This window comes from Sphaeramia orbicularis, chromosome 12 (assembly GCF_902148855.1).
Source record: "Sphaeramia orbicularis chromosome 12, fSphaOr1.1, whole genome shotgun sequence".
NCBI lineage: Eukaryota > Metazoa > Chordata > Actinopteri > Kurtiformes > Apogonidae > Sphaeramia > Sphaeramia orbicularis.
Genome location: NC_043968.1, coordinates 24935139 through 24957933, shown reverse-complemented (window position 1 = coordinate 24957933; position 22795 = coordinate 24935139). Strand labels below are relative to the sequence as shown.

The 22795-nt window shown below is 37.4% G+C and overlaps 1 protein-coding gene across 2 annotated transcripts; it reads right to left on the bottom strand.

Annotated features, from left to right (window-relative positions):
• Nucleotides 1-281: 281 nt before the first annotated feature.
• slc13a4 (solute carrier family 13 member 4) lies at nucleotides 282-22301 on the bottom strand. Of its 2 annotated transcripts, none has more exons than XM_030149564.1 (16): nucleotides 21851-21973; nucleotides 11563-11691; nucleotides 8569-8705; nucleotides 8037-8212; nucleotides 7824-7878; nucleotides 7364-7403; nucleotides 7198-7272; nucleotides 6799-6983; nucleotides 4407-4526; nucleotides 4102-4203; nucleotides 3754-3855; nucleotides 3397-3509; nucleotides 2555-2670; nucleotides 2267-2428; nucleotides 974-1111; nucleotides 282-802 (listed from the first exon to the last, which is right to left on the bottom strand). In XM_030149564.1, exons 1-16 carry the CDS (start codon nucleotides 21971-21973, stop codon nucleotides 665-667), a joined length of 1911 nt encoding a protein of 636 aa, XP_030005424.1. In that variant the 3' UTR covers nucleotides 282-664. The 2 variants fall into 2 exon arrangements, with proteins under 2 accessions (XP_030005424.1, XP_030005425.1); XM_030149565.1 differs by having other exon boundaries at nucleotides 665-802; nucleotides 2555-2664; nucleotides 21851-22301.
• Between the last annotated feature and the right edge of the window lie 494 nt (nucleotides 22302-22795).

Sequence of the window (22795 nt, the reverse complement as noted above, 5' to 3'; positions counted from 1 at the left end):
TCTTCTTACATTGTACAGTGTAAAGGCCCACCATCCTATATAGTAATAAAGCAGCACATTTAGTTGAAGTTCAGCAGCAGTTTAGCAGGTGTACTCTGAAAAGAGGCTTCACTACAACAGCCATGTAGTTTATTTCTATCTATGCACTACCTAATACAGAGAAGAAGGCCTGATGTGATACTGAAAATACTTTATAGGCAGCCTAGACAAATGGAACAATTTAATTCTTTACAAAAATCAAAACATACAGTGGATCTGGATCATCACCAAATCTGTTGTAGTTTTTTGATGTCTCCAGTAACAACAGAATGTCTGTAAAGTTTATAGGAGGTTATGTGGGTGAGAGCTCTCCCCGGTGGCCACTTTGGCAAAGGCATTTCTTGAAAAAAGAGGCACCAATGATTACCACCAATGATAACCAGTACATGTTCTTAATGTTACAGCTAAATAATAGGTTACAGTTGTGTTTTTACTCTCATCTGTTGCACCACCGATCCTCCTCCTCCTTCATGTCCAGAAATAAGTCTATTGAAAGGTGTATCGCTGACAAGGCAATCCTCTTGAGACTTAATATGTCATTTTCTTGTCTGTCCTCACAGAAACATTTTCTCTCTCTGTCTCTTATTGACTCTTCCCCTCTTCTTGCCACTGGTTCCACCGGTGGTTATAAGCTCCCAGTAACATTTCTGGACATTGCCCAAGCTGGGAACTCTGTGAGGTTGAAGAGAGGAACCCCCCATGTTGTGATAGCCAACATGACCACTGCGACTCCTATCAGGTTCACTCCAAAACCTGCTTTTACCTGGAAAAGCAGAATGAGAAGAGACAATGAATAACATAAATGAAAAAGAATGAAAAGATACAGTAAAGTGAATCATCATTTTTTGTATTACAACTTTGACACACTGGACCCATGAGGCTTTGGTTCTGCAGGTGCAGACAGACCATGTGACTTTCTTTGCGTGTGTCGTACCATGTCGCTGATCTGCACGTGGCCGTAACTGAAGACGATGGCGTTGGGGGGGTTTCCCACTGGAAGCATAACCCCAAATGACACACACATGGTGGAGGGGATCAAAGTGTGGAGTGGGTTGATTTGCAGAGTCTCAGACTGGAAGGATGAAAGAGAAGTTTGGGAACAGAAAATAAAGAAAGAGGCGGGAAGGCGGGATGAGTGAGAAAAACAACAGGAGGTAGATGAAGAAAAGAACAGAGGAGGGGGAGAAAAGAGAACATTAGAGGCATAGATGAAGAACATGACAAACAGGAAAGGGCACAAGGTTGCATGACCATTACAAACTGATTTTGCAACTTGCATGCCATCCTTCCTGCTGTCTGTCTGCGGCAGCATCTTCTAGAAAGCATGACTCCGAATGCATAATCTGTCAAATCTACTTGTCTGGTATCAATATTAGATTATACATGTATTCATGATCTGCAGATTCATCTAACACTACTTGAAAATAATCACCAAGGAGAAATATGCTTCTCCACGGTCACAAAATAGCCTTCTGAGGGTGGGTGGACAGTATAGATTCTTTAGCAATAACAATTATGATTTTTTATGACAATTCTCTGTTTTGACTTTTATATTTTTAGAGTAAATTGAGCTCCACTTATCTTATGGTTTGTATAGTTGCAGTTGTTTACACTTAACTCATTAAATCTAGTATAATTTATAGTGCATCTGCAAGCAAACAGTGAACAGTAAAAACAACTTTTAGACTTAGTTTACATTTTCAATTGTACAGTATTTTCTTGTAGCTCATTTAATTGCCTTATATTTTCATAGCTTCAATTACTGTTGATGTTTTACTCAAACTAGGTCTTGGTTGTAATTCCCCCAGTTAGTCTTTAAATTTTATTGTACATTTATCACCACTGTTCTACATTGTTGGATGAATAAAATGAAATGAATTAATTAAAAAAAATTAATTGCATTGTTCATATAGTGTAATTACTTGTGATGTCACAGGCTACGGTTACACCTTTTAGGTAAAATGCAGCCAGCATTTATAAGAGGTAATGTGATCATCTGAAAATTCAAATCTGTCAGCTAACCCCCCACCTTAGTGTCACTCACTGTAGACCTTGATTCATTTGTATCATGCTGATAAAAATAGTATATTTATAATCAAAACCATTATCTTCCTTTCCTTTCTGCACTCACCCTCTTTGTTACTACCTTTTATCTCATATTTTTCATTGCAATTAAAGACTACATGAATGTTTCAAGAACAAATGTTTGAAGGACATTTTGTCATACCAGTGCAGACAGGATGGGCAAGAAGACAGTGAGAGTCGCTGGGTTTGAGGCGAACTCAGTGACCACTGACACCAACAGGCAGGCCAGCAGGGTGACAGCCCAGGGAGGAAGACCACTCATGGGTTCCAGCTGTCTGCCAATCCACACTGACAGGCCTGAAACCTACACACAACACAACACATATGTGACTATAGTAACCTCAGATCTTTATGAGATGCCCATAGGCTAATGGTAGGGATTTCATGGTACAGAATAGTAATACAACAACACATGTCCCATGCTCTGTACCTTGCAGCCAGCAGCCAACGCATATCCTCCTCCCACCAGGATGACAATTTCCCATGGCATCAGTCTCTGGAAGTCCTTCCAGGTGATCATGGGAGCAAGTGAGTCTTCATCTTCATCTGATGGTTCAGCAACACAGAAAACATGTCAACACAGCCGGGGTGCTAATGGCAATGTTTTGTGAAGTGAAGTGGAAGTGAAACCACAGAACCTCAGATTTGAACTCCTTCAGTCTTGTATTTATTATGGTGTTGTGACCTGTTGGTTCTGTAGAGAAAGTTAACTTAGAATATGAGCTGCTTTCCCCCTCTGCACTTCTGTGCCTGTTTTAGATTATAGTGTTTCTAAAACACTTTCAGACTGATCCGTGTCTGAGGTTCATGTGTTTTTATGTTCTTCTGTGACCCACAGAATCAGGAGCACAGAGGCAGTAAATCAACCTGCAGATGTTGTTCACACAAACAGGAGCCTGTTTGAACATGAACAGCTATGAGTGAGGAAGAGAGGGGTATTGTGTATGGATTTCTGACATGATCAAAACCTTTGGAATATCAAAAATACCAAATTGCACCTTAAGATGTATACATATGTTTGTTAATATTCAGTTTTTGTTGACATACTCCACTACTTAAGTTTATCATTTAACTCTTACGTCTTAGGATTTCAAGGAAAATATAAATTTCATGTAAAAATCATGATATTAGGTTCTGATTACCTCAATAAATCAGTGAACAACTTTTCTAGGTTTGGTTGCTCTAATATGGTAAATCCCATACTGCTACATTGAGGATATACAATATATGCAAAACGTTCCAACAGACAGGCATGAATTGCATGACCCTCACCTTCATTTTTACAGCTGGAGGAGGAAGAAGAGGAGAATGGTCGTTTAGCTGGGATGAGGAAGAGGAGGAAGCCCAGAAGCACAGACACTGTTGCATCAGTCCTGTAGCCTTTTCTACAAGAAAACAGAAAAAGTTCTCATATTTACTGAGCTGTTCTGAAGTTCAATGAAGTTGCATTTTTATGGTCAGTGTTCAGTGTGTAAATCCATTTAGGCTATACATCCACAGAACATGCACACTGATTTTTCAATGCACAGATCGTATATGTAACTGAGGCACTAAACTGCACTGGCTGATCATTAACACTAAATGATATCAGCTCTACATGTGGTTGCATCTTGTGTATGGGTTGCTTACTTCTCAAACAGTGATGTCCATCCAGGCACGAAGCCAGGCTCTCTGGTGAACCACAGCAGAGTCATCAGGATGAAGAAAACACCGGTCACCACTTCTGGATAACTATCACACAAACACACACACTTAGAAACCACACACGTCAATGAGCAGCAATTATGAGTGATAACATGATTATGCCACAATGACAGGTGTCAGTATGTATTTAAGATGCATTCACATGTCATTCTGTGTTCCTCTTAACCACAAGTGGAATAATTAGATGGTTACTGAAAACATTTGTGCTTTAAATTGAGGTTTTTATATTAAAATTTGTCTGCCAGAAGTGTTCATAAGTCGGGTCATACACACCTGATGGGCCCCAGTTTTGCATATTCCTCATGGATTCTCTTCTCTGACAGCATCTCTCTCTTGGTTTTGCGCTTCTTACTCAGTGAACATGTTTCCCTGAAACTGAAAATTTAAACAACAACTCAGTGTCTTGCCTGCAGCCACAGGACACCAAATGGCGCTGCGGTACAGACAGTAGGATTACTTTAGTCCTTAATGATAAGATGTACAGTGCAACAGGTAAGAAGTGGACAAGACATGATAATCACAAACATGTAAACAATAATAAAACAGGACACGAACATCCAAAACACAAAAACACCTACTTGCAGCCAAGGAAGAGGAAATGCAGCCACAGCCAGGTGAGGACCAGCATGATGATGGCAATGGGGAAGCTGAAGATGAACCATGTGCCAAAGTTGATTACTTTCGCATCTGGATAACGTCTGGAAAAAAGAAAAAAATATTGAGACAACTGACGAGAAAGGTGATGTTAGCTAACACCTGTAACATCTAGTACAAGACACACATGTCATGTTGATTTTAAAAACTAATGATGAACGAATTCTACATATAACCGGAACCACGTTACCACAGTCCTTTTTGAGGTTAAAAAAGTAAGTACTGCTGACCCACTACTTGACCTCACACTAGTCTTTTGTGTTTGCTCTGATGACTATAACAACTGATAAGATGTGTCAGTCACAATGTAGATATAACAGCTTTGTAACCATGGAATGACCTGGTTTATTGAAAACAGGACGCACACACTGTAACATATAACACCTGAGGAGTTCAAATATAGCTAATGTAACATTGCTGTTGTACTGTAACATAAAGTGTGACCATATTACCTCATGCTGAGGGTTGAACAAAACTATATTCCCCTGTAAAAGCAGTTCCATTTATTAGTTATAGTGAGGTGATAAACAAGATTTATGATTAAGTGTCACTGTGGCCCTTTTTAATACTTTCCTACAACTGAACTTCAGTTTAAACAAACTTCACAAACTTAAATATACATTTTGCTGCTACTCTCTTCTGCTCTGTGAGAAAAATTATAGGTAGCATTGGTTTTAAACATTATCTAGTAGGATCATTTACCTACTATAAATATACTTTTCAAGAAAATCTTTTAAGAATAATGCAAAGGAATGACGGTGACAGTTCTGGTCTAGTTTCCTAAGCTTTCTGAACTAAGTTTTTCATGGTTTGATTACAAAGTAAGCAGAAATAAAAACACTGAGAAAGTCCTTCTAATCCATCCAGGTCCTGTGACAACAAGAAACAAAGTGACCAGTATAAGCCCTTTTGAAGTGAGCTTTTGGAAACAAAAGGTAAAAGAGCACATTGACGACAGAGGGAGAAATCTGAGTGACTTGGCAGTGACTATTAGTTTGTGTCTCTCAAACTCAAAACATGAGAAACACTGTTCACCAGCTGATACAAATCCCTGGTCAGGTTTATTATTTCCAAAAAATTATATATATTAATATCAATGCAAATTTGTCAGCATTTTAATATGATTACAACAAGATGAATATTAGACAGCGGAGGCCACAAGAGACCCCGACTTGTGGACACACTTCATCAAAGTCTCTGTAAGGAATGTTTGCACAGATGAAAATCACACCTGTTATTTTCTGTGACCATTTTCTGGGGCCAGTACTCACACTGTAATCATGATCAGTTTGCTTTTGTCTTACAGAGCACTTTAGTCTTCACTTTATGTCATTCAAAGCCACATGGGTGATAAAGTGTGTTTGCTAAGACCTGCTTCAGTGAGCCCGATGCTGAATGGACACTAATAGGACTAAAGGTGATGCAAAGATGATGATAAACTGTACTAAAGACACAACCTAAATATCCCTCCATCATCTTCTTTCCTCTCACATGAAACACACACTGGGAAAGTACAAAGAAAGTGCTACACTGAGAAATCAAGTCAACTAAATCTTATTAAAACAATGCAAGTAATCCCAACTAGGAAACACAAACTGTTATACAATATAACCTACATTTGTATATTTATATCATGCATACTATGGCTACAATAATGCAACAGATAATCAGAGGCTATCACACAATGTGCGGCAAACAACTTCAACAGTTCTCTGTTTTGTTTCTTATGGAGGGTGTAGTGATCATGATCATGAAAGCATGTGAGAAGCTAAATATTTGTCATTTTCATTCAGCTGGACAGACATGGACTTACACTAATATAACGGAATGAAAATACGCTGCAAGTAACATTTTCTGCACTATATATGTAATGTCATTTTCATGTAGTTCAGCTGGTTCTTATTACTGCATATCTGCAGAGTTGCCAAGTGTAATGGTACACACCCGCACACGCATAGTCCAACCTGACCTTTGTCCAACAAGCTGCAACATGAAGGAAACCATTCTGCCAGGCTTAGTGCAGTGGCTGGAGGAAATCGGCTCTGTCAGGACTGGAGAGGCTGATTAGTTTGATCTCAGACCTGTGTGCACCCCTGCGCCCAGTCTCTGAGCTAATATGGACCATTGACAGCATACCAGCACAGAGGCAAGAAATCAATCAAGCTCTAAATATGCATCCCAGTTGTGATGATATCTGTAATCTTACTACACTAGCCTGGTATAAATCAAAAATAAATGCCGCCCTTTTGACTTTTTGACCATTTTCTACCTACAAGTCAAACTATTCATTACAAAACTGTATGTTTGTGTACTTACGTGTTGAACTGTTCAGCAAAGATGAGGTTGGTTGAGGTGCCGGTGATGGTGATGAGTCCACCGATTGTCGCAGCATAAGTGATGCTGAGTGACAGACATTTACAGATCATGTGATCTCTCTTGGTGGGGTACTGGGAGTCTCTCCTCATCTTCACTCGCTTCACATTTGGGATTTCGATCGCAACCTAAAAGAAAAAGAAGACCAATTTATGCACAAAAGGTCAATATTATTATTTTTTTATTTATTTATTTTTTCTGTTTTCTACAAAATAACTCTGGAAAAATAACATCTTTTATCTACATTTCAGAGATTATTTCTGCTCCTGAATAACATCTGTCTGGAGCATGTTTTTCAGTTTCAGTCCCTGCCTCTATATTATCTAAAAACATGTTCCTGACCTGCGGCAGGTGTCCATTGGTGTGTCTGATGAACTCTGACCTGAGACCTAAACCATTAACCTCTCCAGTCTGTACCTGAGAACAAGAGACAGACACACAAACCACTTTAATACAGTTGTTTGCAGAGGATCTTTTGATTTGTCCAGACGAAGAAATAAAACTATACCTCACTCAGTGTAGAGAGCTCCTGTTTGGTGCAGTTGTTGCTGGAGCAAGAAAAACAAAAGAGATTTAAATAAAGCTGTAAATACTTTTTCTTTGTTGCAATTCTGCCATTTTGGGAACAGAAATCTATCAAATGCGATTTAACAAATGCAATGAGTCTTTTCTCTTGGATGTGCAAAATAGAATACAGTACAATACAATACAATACAATAGAAACGGTACAAGAACCAAGAAACGGTACAGATAAATATATTGCACTTTGACCCTGGCTGAACACTGAAGATATATGTTTAATGTATAACCGTTAATTGAAGTATTGTCACTGTAATGTGTTCAGTACCTGTATCAAACTTGAGTAAAATTTGATGAAGAAGAAGAAAGGGCAGGAAATTGTGGAGAAAACAATGATAACACTGACATTCTTCCCACACCGATTGTGCACACAAACACACTCTCAATACCTGTCATTGCGATAAAGCAGTTCCAACTGGTTTTTGTCCAGGTTTTCTTCTTTTTCTGAAATAGTTGCAAACAAGATAAGTCATTATTACATTGTCAAAGTTCTTGATTTGTCAATAATGTCAGTTTTTTTTTTGTTTTTTTTGTTGGTTTTTTTTTGTGAGAGGCTCTGAGAGTCCAGTGACCTCCCCCTGCTGCAGCAGAGTCTGGCTTACCGCTGTCCTCCTCGGGGGAGTCAGCGGTCTCGGAGTCATCATGGCTGTCAGCCAGGCCGGTGCAGATGAGCTGCTGCAGCACAGCCTCGGCTATGGGCATCACCATGGCTGTGGTGGACGTGTTACTGAGCCACATGGACAGAAACACGGTGCAGCACATGAAGCCCAGCACAAGCCTGGAAGACAGAGATCACATGCATTCATGTTTGTCTTTACTTCTTTAACCTCCTGAGAGCCTGGAAAGTAAAGGTTTTGGCTTTTTTACATTAAATAGTTGCCTTGATTGGAAACAGCACAATGCAACAGTTTGATGCATTTTTTTTTTAATTTCTTTTTATGGAAGGCCCTTTGCAGTGGACAGCATTTTTTTTGTTTTGTTCTGTATTTTAGTAAAGCTGTGAATCTCTTGTCCCCTACAGAGAACAAAAATCCACTGTTGTAAAGGCGCAACAGGTTGTACAGTATATATGTGTGTGAATGTGTGACAGGGTTTATTTTACTGAATATGACACAGTTTGTTTGTGCTGCTCACATGCCAGGCTTTGCCCCTGCAATCATCACCATGCGTAGAGCGATCCGTTTGTGCAGATTCCACTTTTCTATGGAGGCTGCCAAGCAGATGACTCCCATCAGCAGTAGAGTGGTGTCTTTACAGTACTCTGCTGCTACCTGAACACACACACAAAACACAAGATTGAGTTAATCCATTTCAGAATAAGATTTGTAAAATATTTTTTTACAGTTGCCCTGATTTGGGGAGACAGGAAGAAGGGGCGGGTGGGGGGGGGGGGCACTTCTGCCTTTCCATACTTCACCCACTTCCCTACTTCACCCTTATGTGTTTAGATCAACATTTACAGTTTGCCATTTGTTCTTTTTAATCTGCTCCACTTCCCACCCACAGGGTTCATAGCCTCAGTGTGTTTTATAAGCCTACACCTTCTCACCTCTCACCTAAAACCTGCTGCATTTCCTCCAAGTGGGACCGCCTCTCACATTATACACATGACTCCATCCCCACTTGTCTCTCTTTCAACTGTACAATTTGAAATATGATTAGGAAGGTTTAACCATCTACATAAAATAGCTTGTCTGGCTATTTAAACATTACCACAAGCAAGACATTCTCTTTCAGACATTTTAACAGTGGGATTACATTTACATTATTGAAATTAGAAATATGGAACTGTATTCATAGTCACTTTGGTTCAAGTTACAATCCCATCTGAAGCTTCAGAATGAATAACAGCATTAGTAAAGGAAGGGATTAGCGAGTTTAAATACTCACTACTGACTATTGTAAGCTGCTGAGAGCTGGTTTCAATACATATTTTCATACATTTCATTTCACATACTTCATACACAGAAGACATGTGGATCTACTGACCTTTCAGACTAGTTCTCTAACCCTTTCATTTACAATTTCTGCCCATCACTCAGTGATTGTTCTATCGAAGCCCTCTTTAGTATCAGTTGGGCTGGATAATGTCCAGATATATTCAACACTAACATCTTGGCTAGTTCCTGAACAGAACTTTTAAAAATTTCAATTTATCAAAATGGTGCAAATCTTTAGGTTTTTTTTTTTTTTTGTTTCCGCCCCTTCAGTTGTAGGGCATAAGATTCAAACCTATTTACCAACGCAAAAATTTGTCGTTTAACATAATGTAGTTTATAAAAATGTCCAAAAGTTCTGTGTGAGCAGCATGTGCCAACACTGATGACATTTGTTCCCAAGGTATTGACATTTGTTACCAAATTACACAACAATTTTTGACTCTAGTCCATTTGAACCATAAACTTAGAATACAGGTATATTAGTTGTACACCAAAACTTGACTTCTGTTTTTTGTATGTATATATATATATGCAAGTAGTCATAAGTGGGTTCCTCTAAGAAGGGGTTAGGGGTGTGGGACAAACTGAGAAATAGACTGAAATTGTTGCATAAAGCTTCTCTGTTGGCATGTTTACCAAACACCACCACAAGAGGCTTACAGCAGTGTTAACAGGCTGCTTTGTCAATGTTTGTCGATGTGAGTTTGTCACATGAAGCCCACAGCTCTCATTTATGTAATGCTGAAGTTGAAGTTACTAATTAATACAGAGGAAACTGGTATAGGTACAAATAAAAGCAGTGATGCTGCAGTTGTTTCAACCAGCGACGCTAATCAAAATCTGGTGACAAATATGTGAGCAGAGACAAGATTAAAGAACACTGATCAGTACAACAGTGATGACAAATATCTGGTTTGTAGAGGGTTTTTTTTTTACTGCTTCACAGAGTCATGATTTACATATGTGCACAAATAGAGCACAACTGCATCTTAAAAGTTAATGGCAACTGAGTAAAACAAAACTGCTTTGCCACCTCACCCACTGTATGTTCCCTCTTACTGTATACAGTATGTTAATCTGATTAAGGACTCCCTCTACAAACCCCCACCACAAACACAAATCTTACATTTGCCCTACAACTTCACATTGCTGTTAAGCCCTAGACAATTAACTGCCTTCCCTTGATAACAGTGCATCCTACTAAACAGGGGTAAACTGAGTCTAATAAAGTCGCTGCTTTAGGGCATGAGCATTATTCCATATTACTGTGCAGAAAAGCTAAACACGTTTAAGGTCCCACAAAAGTTTTGACCTTTGTATAATGGCTCCCAGATACACTTCAATATTGAGAAATTGGAAACATAAATTCCACCCTCACCGTAATTACATCCTAATGGATTATAGGAATCATAAATGGCTGTTTAGTTACAAATAAATCTAAATCCCTGATCAGATAGTGTTAAGAGACAATGTTTTCTGTGCTTATTTACAGGATATAATGGAAGTTTTATCTTGCTCTTCAGGAATGATAATAAACAGTTATTAGTAACCTGGTAAAAATAAATGATAAAATGATGAATCATGTGATGAAAACACAAAGCGTTATCATGTAGCTTTACTTGTCTTTGCTCATTTTGCTTGCTTGTTTTAGTTCACTAGTTCATTAAAAAAACACATTTAATGTATAAATCACTGTAACTCATCTGTTTTCTTTTTTTTTTTTTTTAATTTATTTTATCTTTTTAAGCAAACAAGCATGGAAACTGCTAAGTACAAGATATCAGGAAAAGTCAGCTACAGTATATATAGCACTTCATTTTTTCACTGAGTTTGGTGATGAATAAAAATGTAACAATGCAAAATATAAGACTACATTATTGTTATGAACCAAAATGTGACCTCATTAGGAACAATAGAAATGAAAAACAAACAAAAATGATAATAAAACAATAATAACAATAATAATAACAAATTCATAAAAAGATAAAATAATGTATTTGTTGCAATAACTACAGTATGTGGCAGTCTAAAAGGACTGACTGGATGTAGCATTCAGTTATTCTGTAACCTCACCTTGTGCATCAAAAAACATAGTCCACCAGTATTCTTGCTACCTGTAACTGTTTTTGTTCTGTCTTTTTCAGTCTCTGAGAAATGTATATAGAAAGTACACAGCAGACAGACTAACCTCACTAGACTTAAGTACCCCAAATAATGGGTAGAGGAAGGCAGGGACCAGGGCAGCAGCACCCAAGGGAACAGCCTCAGATACCCAGTAGACTGCCGTCACCATCAACACATAGGCACAGCATGCCTCCTGCAAAAAGGAAAACACATATTACTGAATGCTTCATCACCAACCACATTTGTCAAGGGACCTTTATTATTTTTTCTGCTCTATATTGCAAAACACTGAAAACATAATAAACATTGTGTTGGAACATTCCTGGATCAAAATTGAGATTCAATTTATTGATCCTCTAAGGTACAGTAGAAGTTCCAAAACATTTGCAGCATAAAATCACATTTGTCTTCCCCGGACCCAAATTTATATATTAAAAAAAATAGATTCTGAATTGATATACACATTTTACTGACTCCTGGCAACATAACGCTGAATACAATCACTTCTAACACTGACAAGTAAAGTTAACTTGGCAGCAACACACTGATGCCAAGTGACAAACAAAACAATGTAAATACAAACACATGACAAATACATGACTGTTTTTGCATGACAGCATTTCTTTTATTTGCCTTGATACTGAGGATTCATTTGGAGATGTATTTTTTTATGTGATATTTAATTTATTCCTATGCATCTACAACATAAAGCGGCATGTAAAGCATGTTGAAGTCTCTCCTCTGCATTTTGTAGCTTTTGTGTGGCCAACATTTATAAACTTTTCCAGAGAACACTATTCTTTTTCTAAACTTCCATATCAGATTATTGTTAGGTATTTTATTGTTCCAGTTGGCAAAGAAGAAGACCAAAGAATTTAGTATGCCCATTTCTTAAGCAGACCGTGCCAAAGAAACTCAATGAACACTTTAACTCTTATAAAATGTCACTTTTTTCTTTGCACAATTATAAGACAAATCATAAGACATTTTGACTCTAAAACATATTCTCTCAGCGGCCATTTTTCATCACAGTCAGGGTGTGATGCTCAAACACTATTATCAAAGCATAATACCATACTCTATTTAAATTATACAAATGTAGAAAATAACAAAACACTTTAGTAGAAATTAAACATCTATAGGATCTTCCAAATTAACACTTTCATTTCAGTTGTCTAATGTAATAGCATACATTAGACAACTGCAAACATTAGCGTTCAACTACTTGTCTGATACTGGTACATGATATAACAAGAAATGTGTAAATCAATTCTGACAAATAATAAATATAATAATATAACTAACATAACTGTTTTTGAAACACACTTTTCATAATTAAACTCACCTTTCGTACATCATGTAATATTATCAGTATATTAGCAATTAAATGGTTACTGCTACACCCTAATGTTAGCTCTTTTTTTACTTTCTTGTCTTGTTTTACTTTAAAATATAGTGTGATATCCATCCAGATATCAATTCCCCGTTGTTCAAAAGTGTGACATGAGCATGCCAACAGAGCAAAATGTGTGGATATAGCTTATGAAATATAGAACAAACACAGCTATGGGACCATTAGCTTAGCTTACCTTATGCTAGCTTACCATATTTTAGTTTAGCTTAGCATAGCTTAGCAAACAAACTGGGAAAAGACTGAAGCTGCTAGCATGGCACATATTATGGTATTGCAGGAGGCTAAAGGTAGGTTTATCATTGATTTATTTCACCTTCGCTTGCGTCTTTAATGCTAACTAACCTAAAATAACCCAAGTCATACAGGGATCAATGGCAAGGAGATGGGTGTCTTCTCCTAAGGTTAAAATGGGCTGCACACACAGGAAACATGTTTACATAGTCCAGTGTTTCTCAAAGTGTGGGGCGGGCCCCCCAGGGGGGGCACGAAGGCATGCCAGGGGGGGCATGGGATCTCTCCTGGGTGGTTGTTTTTTGTTTTTTTTTTCCTCCTTCAGGTTAGAACATATAGCAGGTGGAACTAATATTTTAGTCTTGGAGCACCCTGGATCTACTGCCATGGTGATCTATCACTAGACTAGACAAAGAGTTTAGGTTTGGACAATGGACAAGGACTGGACTGGGAAAGAAAAATGTGGAATGTTTCTGTTTTTGCACAGTTTGTACAGTTTACACTTTAATGTTCTGAGATGTGCAGTGTAAACGGGCTCATTGACCCAATGATACTGTTAAAATGTTCATCTTTATTACCAAAATTTGTTTGTTATTCTAAAAAAAAGTAACTTTATTGTCATAGTTGTAAGATTATTGTGCATTTCCAATTTTTATTTGGAAAAATATTGTCTCGGAGCAGTCTTGTTGAGTTTATGTCCATTATTCAAGCAAAAAACTAAGTTATTGTCAATTTGAACATGAAATTATTCAAGGAAAAGCAAAAAGTATTGTTACAATATTGATGTTTCTTTCAATAAAACTTATAATTGCACCACTGTTACATTGTTGCTGGGGTTGGGGGGGGGGGGGGCTGGAGATTTTTCGTCCTCCAAAGGGGGGCCCCACAGAAAAAGACTGAGAACCGCTGACATAGTCCCACTGTCTGTCACACATAAACCAATGCTGCATTAATCTGGTTATGGTTATATAATATAAGCATACCAGCTCCTAATGGTGTTCTGTTGCAACACTAGCAGGCTTAGTGACACGCTCTCCTCCTTCAAAACTAAAGAGGAAACTTGTGACATTTTTGAAGAGCTCATGAAAATCACAAACCTTTCACTGACCCTCTCCTGCACATCGCTCTGTTTGAAATCATTGCTCACACACTCAGTATCACATGAATCTAAGAAAACAATCTGATCATAAATTATATTTCTCAGGCTGTTTTTTTAAACCCTGGCTGTGGATGTGATATTTTGCTTTGGACATTTGTTTTGCTTGTTATTTACCCCCCACATTAGTGTTCCCGCTCACTGCCACATGCTGTGTGCCTGTAGTACTTTTACGTAAGAAGAACATTCAGTATCACTACTTTCCAGTAACAGGTCATTTAATCTGAAGTTAATAAACCCAGAGACGGAGAATTAGCAGCAGGGTTCCATTAGGAAGCGTGTCCAGACCTGTGCCAACGTCACAGGCTTTTAAACCGTGGATTTTAAAGAAATCAATTACTTTTAAAAGAAGAATCTCCCATTAAGTATGCTCTTTAAGCTTTCTGCATTTCAGCGTTCTGTTTTCAGCAATGTAAAGCATTTGGACCATATGACTTCCACTATCACAAGAGCTGTAACACTTCAAAATAAAAAAAAACACTCTGCTCTGTAAGGACTCACAACGTGCAAAGCAGCTTCTGTCATGTATGCATCCACCACTGCCCATTGTCAGATAAGACAAGATTAAGGGGAGAATCATTTGCTGGACTAGTCACTGTATGTCTTTAAATCACATGCTGTGACCCACACCTTACTAATACTCTTCACACTGGACAAAAGACCCAGAAACGTATGAGTAAGATATCTCACATTAAGTTTTCCTTTCCTTTCATTTCCTTTTCATTTCATTCACTGATTTATGAAAAAGAAAATGAATGTGTTATTTAATGACATCTAACAGCAAAGATTGCACCACTCTGCTGTCACCCTGACCCTGACCGGTGATGGTTACTAAAAACTACAAAACTTCATTCAAGTCTTTATTTTGTGTGTGTGTTCTGGGCTTTTTAATTAAGAGTACACAGACTCTTATCCACTCTTAAGCACAGGAGAACCTAACATTGGATCCCACCTGCTGTAAAATGGAAAAAGCAAGCTACTGTTATAAAATAGTGCACTGAAAGGTGATGTGCAGCTTATTCTAGGGTAAAAATCTGACAATTCATATTACCAGGTAACTATGCATTAATGCAAAAATTAATTAGGAATATTTTGAACACTTTAAGGCACACTGCAAATGTAACTTTAAGCTAGGTAATAGGTAAAAGGTTTATTAGTAGCAAAATAGCATTAATTTGACTTTAATCACTGGTTTACAAGTAAAATGCTTCCAGAATAAATTTTAGCACATGTGAGTCACTGACAAAGAAAACTCACGTCAAAAATGTTGGTTGGCTGAAGTTTCCAAGACACAGTCTTGGGTCAAACTGTGAAATTTGAGAATTAACGAGAGAATGAGTTTCACTCCAAACAAATACTTGTCTCAGAGCCACTTGATCACAATGCACATTACAATACATTCACTTTACAGGTTCTATCTAGTGCAGGGGTGGCCAACCCTGGTCCTGGAGAGCTACTATCCTGCGTGTTTTAGATGCATCCCTCTTCCAACACACCTGATTCAAATGATAAGCCCATCATCAAGCTGTGCAGAAGCCTGATAACGACCATCAGGTGTGGTGGAAGAGGGAAACATCTAAAACATGCAGGATAGAGGCTCTCCAGGACCAGGGTTGGCCACCCCTGATCAAGTGGAAGATTTAAAAAATTTACTGTATTAATGTACATAAACCAATATATGTGTAATAACACTTTATCATATATCTTGAAAACATCAGCAAACCAGCACTTCTGTCATTTCTTTTCAAATTAATCTTGTTAAAATACATAACATTTAGCACATTTAATCTCTGAAGCAGATAATTTCTAAAAAATAAAATTACAGACCAGTGAATGGCAAGTTTTAAGTATTGCCTTTGGTTGGAGCACAGGTATAGTAAGTAGACACACTACAACTACAACTTGTGCTCATTTTAGAAGTTTTACAGTAGGTTGAACTTGCAAAGAGGAAGGAGGCATTTCCAGGCATTAAGCACAGCTGTCGGATTAGGCTGTGAATGGAATGAGGTGTTTGGGTTCATAATCAAAGAAGGCTTTAGTAAAGACAGTGTTACAACAATATCTGCCTCTCCACAAACACATACTTTATGAGACATGGATATAAATATAGACATAAGAGAAATACTTCACATTTTAACCAAACTGCAATTTAAAGGGTTTTTCGTAGATGACAGCTGCTTAAATGAGGCTGACTTGAACTCACTTTGACACAGCTTCAGGAAGCCATTAATCAAGGACCTAATAATGAGATTAAAGATCAGTAAAGGGTTAACCTGTTCATTTGTTAGACTGACAAACCTGGATAGAGGAAAAACAGATACAAGAAAAAATGAAGAACAAATGGACAGACAAAAGACAAAGAGATTTGCTGATGGTCTGTTTCAGCAGTCACCCAGCATTGATTATTGGTCTGGGTTTATCAGATGTTTGTTGCCAAACTCAAAGACTGTCCTTCAATCAGATCCAGTGCTTGATTTTCTTTGTTCTAGATATGTGAGTTGAAGTCATAGTGCTGGATAAGCAGAGGCAGTTATCAATGAACAGACTTTATACTGAGACGTGTCAAAAGCACAAGTCAATACACAAAAATAGAACAAAGTTTGCTTTTAGGTTACAACTGATTTGTTCTTCCAGGAGCTGTTAAATATTTAAGATATAGTGCTTTGTTTAACGACAAGACCAGATAAATTGTAATATAAAATGTTGCTTGTGGCTTATTTTCATATGAAATGAAAAACAACATAAAGGTGGAAAGTGGAAGTAAAATAGGAAAAATAGCCTCGATGGTAGGCCTGAAAAGTTAAGTATTTTAAATGAGGTAAAAGGTGACTTGATTTTCTGCAGGGTCAAAAGAATGTGATGTAAGAGCGACTGAGGTGAAGCAGATGACGCTTGAGCGTGCATGTGTCTCAGCGGGCTGCACTACATTTACACTGTCGAGGTTAAAGTGTTTGAGCGCTGAAGGAGCTCTCTAGACCAGTCACATTATTTCCTCCAAAGGGTCATTTCATAAAACAATATGCATATTTTTACAGGAGGAACAGGATAAAAAATTTCCAATCAAAGTCTTAAATCATTCAGCAGTCAAGGGTACTTGGCTGTAAACTGCTTTGTAAAAAAAACAAAAAACACTGCCTAACAGCTGATAAGATGGGGTTTCATGTGATACTCGAGCATGTACTGTTTTATAATCAGTGCGTACTATGACACAAACATCTGCATAACCTATAAAACTATTTGGTACCTATTCAATCAATCAATCAATCAATCAATCAATCAATCAATCTTTATTTCAGACTCAGAGGTCCATATAAAAAACAATTAAAAAAATCATAAAAAATATATTATAAAAATATATGTTAATTATATTATAGTGGAGCTAACTGATATTATATCAGTTTTCTAATTCGAGTTGATTTGTATTTCAACATTCATCTTCAAATATACAGTGCTAACTGATAATAAATAGAAAAAAGATACTGTTAACATCAGTTAATTCCTGACCAAACAACAAAATGTGGTGACAGCGTGGTGACAACGGCTGAAACATAACCAGTGAGCACAAAAAAACAGATCCTTTGAATATCGATGATGTTACATGAACCACACACATGTGACTTAAAGGAGCTCATTTATAACACATGAACATACCTGTCAACATAAACAACACCAACTATTACTTATTACTTAGGCATTGAAAACCATGTGACAAATGATCTGTTAATGTACATGTGACTCCAATTTTTTTATCAGTATTAACCTTAAAGAAACACCGTTCATTTACGTATCTAATGTTTAACAGCGCTCTTTCCTTTGGCCATTGTATCCATTTTAAATATAGTAATTCTTTATTATTACATGAATGAACTGACTTGAAATGAAAGACGTCAGCTTATATCTGTTTGTAAAACTACATTAACATCACTGTTCGTATCTGTGTTCATGGCCTGTATGGTGTCGAAGAATAAAGTCTCCTCTGGGATGAACCCAGCTGTAATCTAAACAATCCTTGTGATGCAACATTATCTTCTTAGCCTCATTTCAGTAAATACATTTTCCCCGTACCCCAAAATTTAAGAAACTGACAGGCCACTTTCTGTCACATTGATTCTCTCATCAACTCACTGTTATCATGAATGACTGAGGAAATGGAAATGATTGGTGCTGATAGGTAGATACGTTGAACTATCCACTGAACTAATCGACAGACTAAACATTTAAGCAGAAAGCACAATTAACACACAAAGTTTTGTTGTATGTGAAAATCTAAACAATGTAATCAAACATTTCAAGTAAATTGAGTAATATAAACAACTTTTTCAATGATTTTTAAATTCAGTATATTTATGTTTGTATGTACAGGGCAAAACATTTCTAAGAATACTTAAATAAATGGTCTCTTTTATTACATTCAAAGTCATTTTATATCAGTGGGAAAAGGACAAATGTGGATGTAGATGTTTTTCTAATTGATTGAATTGGGTTCGGCTTTGAAATGCTTTTAAGGAACATTGTTATTATACTTTTAGTACCTTTTAAAATAATGGTGATGTTTTATATGTATGTCCTTATCAGTTTTAAGTTTGTTTTTAGTACTGACTTTTATTGTGTTTATGTATGTCAAGGCCCAAAACGGAATCTGGCCCGATTCAGAATCGGGCCGGCCCAGAATGGAATTCTATTCTAGGCCGGCCTAGAATGGAATCCTGCTGCTATAATGTTATTTTTATACCATGTTTAATGCAAATGATCCATAATTCCATAATTTGTCATAATTTTACATTTTCAGTCTTACATACCTTGAGTAACTATTGTCAATTTCAGTCGATTTCACTGTACCATATATTGGTGGGGAGTACCACTAGGTTCTATTTGTAAATAAAGTGTGTTATAGTTTACAATTAAAATGTTGTTTGTTTCATTTTTTTTTCACATATTTGCAAATTCCATGTATTGATTTTTGTAATAATTTAGATCATTTGCATTAAACATGGTATAAAAATAACATTATAGCAGCAGGATTCCATTCTGGGCCGGCCCGATTCTGAATCGGGCCAGATTCCATTTTGGGCCTCGACATGTATATTAGTGTGGATGTATGGCTGTGATTTCCATTTTGTGTAACTTCTGCTGCTGCTGTTGTCTTGGCCAGGACACTCTTTTATAAAAATAAAAAAAAGTCAAAGCCTTTATCTTGTAATAAAAAACAAATAAAAATGTTAGCTTCACAATGAACTTAAATTACTTAAATGCCATGTTTTTTTCATTTCTCATTCGTATTTTAGAGTATTTTTGCCTCAAAGTGACACAGTAATAGACAGACAAAAAATATATATATATATATGAAGTATTGAAGCTGAGCTGACTGACTGATGGATATAAGTCCAGTTACAGGGACAGAAATGAAACAAGAGTAGAAGGAAACAGACGGGGATGCAGAATGGCAGCAGTGATCTGTCCCCTCTGTCTCTGTCCTTTTGACCTGTCCTGATTGCGTCCAACAGATGTTCTGCTCTGCTGCAGGTGGACACAGTACCACTCCAAACCCACCGCTACACATGCACACACTCCGACACACACGCCGTCACATTCCTGAAACTGTCTGGGGTCCCAAGTGTCGAGAGGAAGCCATGTGGGGCCAAATCCAGCGTGGCGGTAGATTGATTATGTAACTTAATTGCATGGATTGTTTCTTTCTTTGTAGTGAAGTTTTTGTTCTTTTGTTCTTTCTTGGCCTCCTCCTGCACCGCTCATGCCAAACAGCCAATACTCCTGACATAACAACAACACATCAGGGCAGATTGGCTGATGAACAACTTTACATAATTCCTTAAAATTTGAATAATATCTGAAGAAATATAATCCCTGTGACACAGAAGAGTGCATTTTAAAAACTCATTTATTTAAGATTGCTTTTAATGTTTAATTTTAATGTTTAATTGTTTTATTTTCATATACCTGTCTTCTGCACTTGCTTTTTTATCTGTTTTAACATGTTTGGTTTCTGTTTTCATCTGCTGTATGTAAAGTGTCTTTGAGTTCCATGAAAAGCGCTATACAAAAAAAATGTGTCATTATTATTAATTTTATTATTATTATCATTATTAGTAGTAGTAGATGTAGTAGTAGTAGTAGTAGTAGTAGTAGTCTTTATATGACAGTCCTGGTACTGGTAATATGTTGTTGTTGTTGTTTGTTTGTTTTTTTTAACTATTTCTTGCTGCTATTCATGTGTTAAACTGTGACTGCACTTTTTTTTTTTATCAGAATATGAACTTGCCTCTTGGTCACCTGTTTGATTCAAAACACTTGGATCACTTGGCATTATCAGTTCATATAATTGAGAAATAATGGAACTTGTGATGCTCTTTGCATAACATTGCTTGAGATTTTGAGTCAACGGAGTGATGAACAAACACATTGTTTGACTTAGATCAGCCTGGTCATGGTTTCAATTCACATGAAGTAATTTGTGAGTGTATGGAACAAATATGCACCATTTGGATCACATGCTATAGGAAAACTTCTTGAAAGAATATTTTGAAATTTGACTTTGAAAAAATCTAACCACTAATACTGCTTCAAAAAGACAATTTGATTTATGCAGATTTGGATCATGTTATTGTTTCCAGGACAGTTTCTGTCTAAGAAAAAAACACAACACAGCTGGTGGCAGCTGAACAACAAATGGACATCATGTTGGTGTTTGACACTTTAGCAGCACTTATCTCCATCTCATCAACATGTAGTGACATCTCCTCTTTACACACACCGGCTCCGCTGATGCAGCTAGAGACAAGCATTCATCAAACAGTGTGTCTTTTGAGTGACTCTCTCTCTCTCTTGCTCTCTCTCTCTCTCTGACACACACACACACACACACACAATCCCATCAGGAAACAACACAACAGTCATCAGAAGCAATCAAGAGCCTCAACAACATCAAAAGATCAACTGGATGTTTTTGTTTTACTGCTGTATCGGACGGTTTCTAGGTATTTATTAAACTGAATTACATGGTCTTATTTAGTTTAAAAGGACTAAGTTACTTTTCTTATTATCTGAAATAAACATTGTCATAATTAGCATATACCTTTGACTTATAGTTAGACTTAGTTCATTGTTGTTTTTGTACTTGTGTGCATTTTATCATTGTACAATCTGAACTTATAATGTCTGTATGATCCTTATTATTGTAACTGTTGTTATACTCTTTGGTCTATGAATGTCTTAAAATATTATTTCACACCCTTGTTCTAGAGAAAGGAATGTGTATAAATGTTGCCAAATGACCTCATGTGTAACACAAGATCCTTCAAACTACTCAGACGTTCCATGTGCATAACCTGTTTCACTATCTTCATGAAGTGACATTTCTCCCTACAGTGACTTGTTGAGGAACCCGTTAAAGATCTAGTCTAAGTTCTAATATTTAGGAATAATACACCATAAAATACAGCATGAACATGTAGTTTGCGCTCATGTGTCATGTAACTATTGACTTGGCCTGACTTCTTGGAATAAATGATCATTTTTGGTCTTTTCACTTACGCTGGTGGGATGAATGAGCGGTAGGGGAAGCAGGGACAGCGGGATCAGCACCACTAGGATCAGCTTCCTCGCCCTCCACAGCTTCCTGAACAGATCCATCCTGGCTGCGGCCTCCAGCCTCATGGATGACACGGCCACAGATCAGCAGGTGTGATTCTCACAAAGCAGCCGACGGAACGTCCAGCGACCGTGGAGAGCTGGAGGACGGAGAGGGGGACACTACCTCCTGACAAGGCGTAAAGGCTGAGGTTTGGATGTGCGCCTTTACGCACAGACGGCGGACGATGACCGGACTTTCCCGTGTTTCTGTGAGGTGAGTGAACTTATCTGGACCTGTTTTGTCAAATGTGAATTTTATCTCCACACTGTCTGAATTCTGTGCCATGCATACCTTAAAGTTCCGTCTTCTGTGTGTATGTGTATGTGTGTATGTATGTGCGTGTGGATGTGGATGTGATGCCGGTGGAGGAGGCAGGTGAAGCTGCTGCCACATTTATTAGGCCGGATAGGCATGCTAATGAAGCACGGGTTTGCCCAGCCCTCTCTGGCTGTATCTCAGCCAATCAGGGTTAAGTAAAGTTTGCACAGTTATGGGTATATGTGACTGTGCATGAATATAATTTTTAGCTGTTCAGAATACACACAGTATTTAAAAATACAATACTTCTAAATACATAGAGATGAAAAGTAAGCATTTCAGATTTTCATCGCATATGATCATGACCATTTGATGATTAAGATTCTTCAGTGTGTGTTTCAGTGGTTCTTAATCTATTTTTTTTTTTTTATTAATAATATTATAAATCCTACGGAACGATCCTTCAAAGTTGAGCAGAGCTGAGGTTGTAGTCACACACTGCGCTCTAGAGGAGTCACTTAGTCAGTGCAAGCAGGTGGATTTTACAGGTATGAAGTTTAAGAATAAAATAAAAGTTATGGAATCAC

Excerpts from the sequence above, each read along its gene's own strand:
- slc13a4 (XM_030149564.1), bottom strand. The coding sequence starts at position 21,973 with ATGAGGCTGGAGGCCGCAGCCAGGATGGATCTGTTCAGGAAGCTGTGG. Across the intron at positions 2,671-3,396 it reads CTCCAGCTGTAAAAATGAAG|ATGAAGATGAAGACTCACTT; the intron begins GTGAGGGTCATG and ends CTGAACCATCAG. Across the intron at positions 2,429-2,554 it reads CGTTGGCTGCTGGCTGCAAG|GTTTCAGGCCTGTCAGTGTG; the intron begins GTACAGAGCATG and ends TGTTGTGTGTAG.